At 40.4% G+C, this 3,295-nt stretch overlaps 1 protein-coding gene across 1 annotated transcript; it reads right to left on the reverse strand.

The window, feature by feature from the left end:
- Positions 1-1,624: 1,624 nt before the first annotated feature.
- LOC138887399 (uncharacterized) lies at positions 1,625-2,410 on the reverse strand. Its single transcript, XM_070169150.1, has one exon. It carries the CDS (start codon positions 2,408-2,410, stop codon positions 1,625-1,627), a length of 786 nt encoding a protein of 261 aa, XP_070025251.1.
- Positions 2,411-3,295: the final 885 nt, after the last annotated feature.

Consider the following 3,295-nt stretch of genomic DNA (forward strand, 5'->3'; position numbering starts at 1 on the left):
GGGCAAGCTTATGGTACCAATTGTATGCATGTGACTTCTTTTGTGAGGGTGAGTGATTTCTTTGATATATATGAGTATATGACTCAAATGTGTAGATTGATTTCAATTTGCGTTGATGTGATTGTGAGGGAATATGATTTGTGACGGAAAAACAAGTCTTGACTTCTGTGTAGAGTATGTTGAAGAAGTATGAATATTGCATGGCACTTGAGAGTCGACCTTTGAGGCTAGGATTGTTCATTGCTAGGCGTAATGTATGTAAATTGTTCTGGGTGTAAAGCGTTAGGGGAGATGGTTGAGTGGAGAAACCTTTAGAATGCATAGTTTGATTTCTCAAGGACTAGCAATGAATTAAGTGTGGGGTGTTGATAATAGGCTAAATCTAGGTAATTTGGCGATTGTTTATGCTTCCACTTGATTATATTCCAATATCATAATATGGTTAATTGATGAAAAATAGGCTCTAATTGTGAATTGTATACATTTCAGGTTGAGGAGCCTATGTGATCTTAAAAATGTGATTGGAACCATTTTGGAGCAAGAAAGACTCCTCAGAGCTGAGTACGCTTGAAGACGAGGAAAAGAAACGACGAAACAGAAAACTGGACATGCGCGCCCAGGTGCGCGCCCGCGCTACTTTTAACGCGTCCAAGACAGAATCCTCAGCCAACTAGCATGGCCAGATGCGCGGTTGCGCTAGTCCAAATTTCGGGAAGAATTATTTGGGGGCAAAATTGGAAATCTGGAGGAAAACCTACTTAACCTATATAAAGTCGAGCTCACCCAAGGAAGTTTTTGAGAGTCTAGTGCAAGAAATAGAGAGGCAAGAAGCAAGGAGGAGATTTTTGACCATCAAATTCTTCTTTTCTTCTCTTTGTTTTTGCTATTTGGGATGAAATTGAACCTATTTATGATGAACACTAGTATGAGTAGCTAAAACCCATTGTTCTAGGGTCATGGGTGAAACATGAATGTTGATGTTTGAAGTTTAATTTGACAAAGTTGGTTTATCATCTTGGATTGTTTATTTAATTCTGCTTTTAATAATTTTGCTGAGTAGCTAATAGTGAAATACTATCTACGAATCTTTAGTTGAACTCGAAAGTGGGAACTTTAGATTGCATATAGAATTAAATAGAGCAAGTTCTTGAACCCGGGCCTCGGGGAACGGATTTGCAATTGGGATAGACATATACCCAATTGCCTTGCTTGGTTGAAATACAGGAATTGTAAATGCATTCTTGTTAATCTTAATTCCAGAGACACATAGGCATTGAGTTAACTTGAATAGGCGAGTAAGGACTCGATAGATTCTTATGAGTAACATTAACCCTGTCAATCAACAATCTAGGTAAATCGATTAGTCATTTTAATTTAAGAACATAACACGATTGTTAATTAGCCTGTGACCCTGGAATATCCTCTCCCACTGTTTGTTACTCGGAATTGTTATTTGTTTGGTTAATTGCTCTAGTTAGATTATTGCTTGGTAATTAGGTAGTAAAACAATTACATCTCTATTTTGTGGGGGAAAAACCTCTTGAATAGACAAATTAATTGAGTTTGAATTAGTCAACAGTTAATCATAAGTCTTCGTGGGAACGATACTCTACTCACTACTCTATTACTTGACGATCACGTGCACTTGCGTGAGTATTTTTGGTCGCAACAACGTTGACATTACAGCTCTCATCTCATGTAACCATGGTCTTCCCAGAATAATATTATATCCCACATCACCATCTACCACTTCAAAAAGAGTCATTTTCATCAATCTTTCGATGTTCAAGGGCAACAAAATCTTTCCTCGGGTTGTCATGATCACGAGGTTGAATCCAGTGAGGTGTTTTGTGGCCGGAATGATGCTTCCGATAAGTTTAGCATGCTCCAATACTCTCCATTGTATGATATTGGCCGAACTTCCTGGATCCACTAGAACACGTTTGATTTTATAGTCTAGCACATTTAAAGAAATTACCAGTGCGTGTTTGTGCGATAGCAGCAATCCGTCTGCGTCCTCATCCATGAAAGTGATGTCATCTTCAACAACTTCCTGGGGTCTCTTGCTATGGGTTATTGATACTTTCATCTTTTTTGCAGCCGAGAAGGTGACCTCGTTGATCTTATTCCCTATGAAGATCATGTTGATCGTCTGGAACAGGGGATCTTCCCCTGCTTTTGAGGGTTCCACATTATCCCAATTGCGGCCATAGTTTTTATTGACCCGATCACTTAAGAATTCTCTAAGATGCCCATTATTCAATAGCGTCACCACCTCTTCCCACAGGTGTCGGTAGTTCCCAATCCGGTGGCCATTCATCCCATGGTATTCACACCATAAGTTGGGATCACTGTGGCTGGGATCGGATCTCATCGGCTTTGGGAACTGTGCTTCTTTGATGTTTCTCATATATGATACCAACTCTACTATACTGACATTGAAATTGTATTCTAATAGTCTGGGTTAGGAAGGATCTTGCATACCTGAGCTTCTTTGTTCTGCAATGATCTATTGTTCTGACGGTGATTAGTCCTTCTGTCAGTAGTGAACCTATCTACTGACCGAAAAACTCTACTTCGGCCTTTGATCCATTCGTAGGTAAAAAATCGGCCCCTCGAAGTCCGTCTATTCGTGTCAAAATCATCTTTTGATTTTTCTTTGTTCTTCTCCGTCCTTTTGCCGACAACGAGAAACCAACCTGGTGATCTTCGATCCTTATCTTTGATTTGTACCGGTTGTGGACATCCGCCTAAGTCATTGCTCCAACTCAAGCAAGCTTTCCTTCAGTTTTCGAGAAGTGTCTGAACTTCTCAGATTAAGAGCCTTGGTGAATTCTTCAGTTGCCCATTCATCCGGAACAACCGAGAGCAATATTCTCTCCTTTTGGAATTTGGTAACGAACTCTCGTAGCAACTCAGATTCTCCTTGTGCAATTCTGAAGGCGGCTTCTCGGGCCTACACCTTTCTGGCCCCGGAATGAGCTTTAATAAAAGAATCTGTGAGCATCTAAAAGGAATCTATGGAATGCTCGGGTAACAGCGAATACCACGACAAGGCTCCCCCCGTGAGGGTCTCTCCAAATTTCTTCAGCAAAATAGATTCAATCTCGTGAGGAGCTAAATCATTCCCTTTCATCGCCCTTGTATAGGTGGTAATATTCTCTTGAGGGTTTGAAGTTCCATTATACTTTGGCACGTCAGGCATTTTAAATCGCTTCGTGATTAATTCTGGTGACACGCTTTTTTTATACGGCAACTGATTATACTTCTTTGAGTCCGGTCCTTTCAGCACCGG

Source organism: Nicotiana sylvestris, chromosome 3 (assembly GCF_000393655.2).
Source record: "Nicotiana sylvestris chromosome 3, ASM39365v2, whole genome shotgun sequence".
In the NCBI taxonomy this organism is placed as follows: Eukaryota; Viridiplantae; Streptophyta; class Magnoliopsida; order Solanales; family Solanaceae; genus Nicotiana; species Nicotiana sylvestris.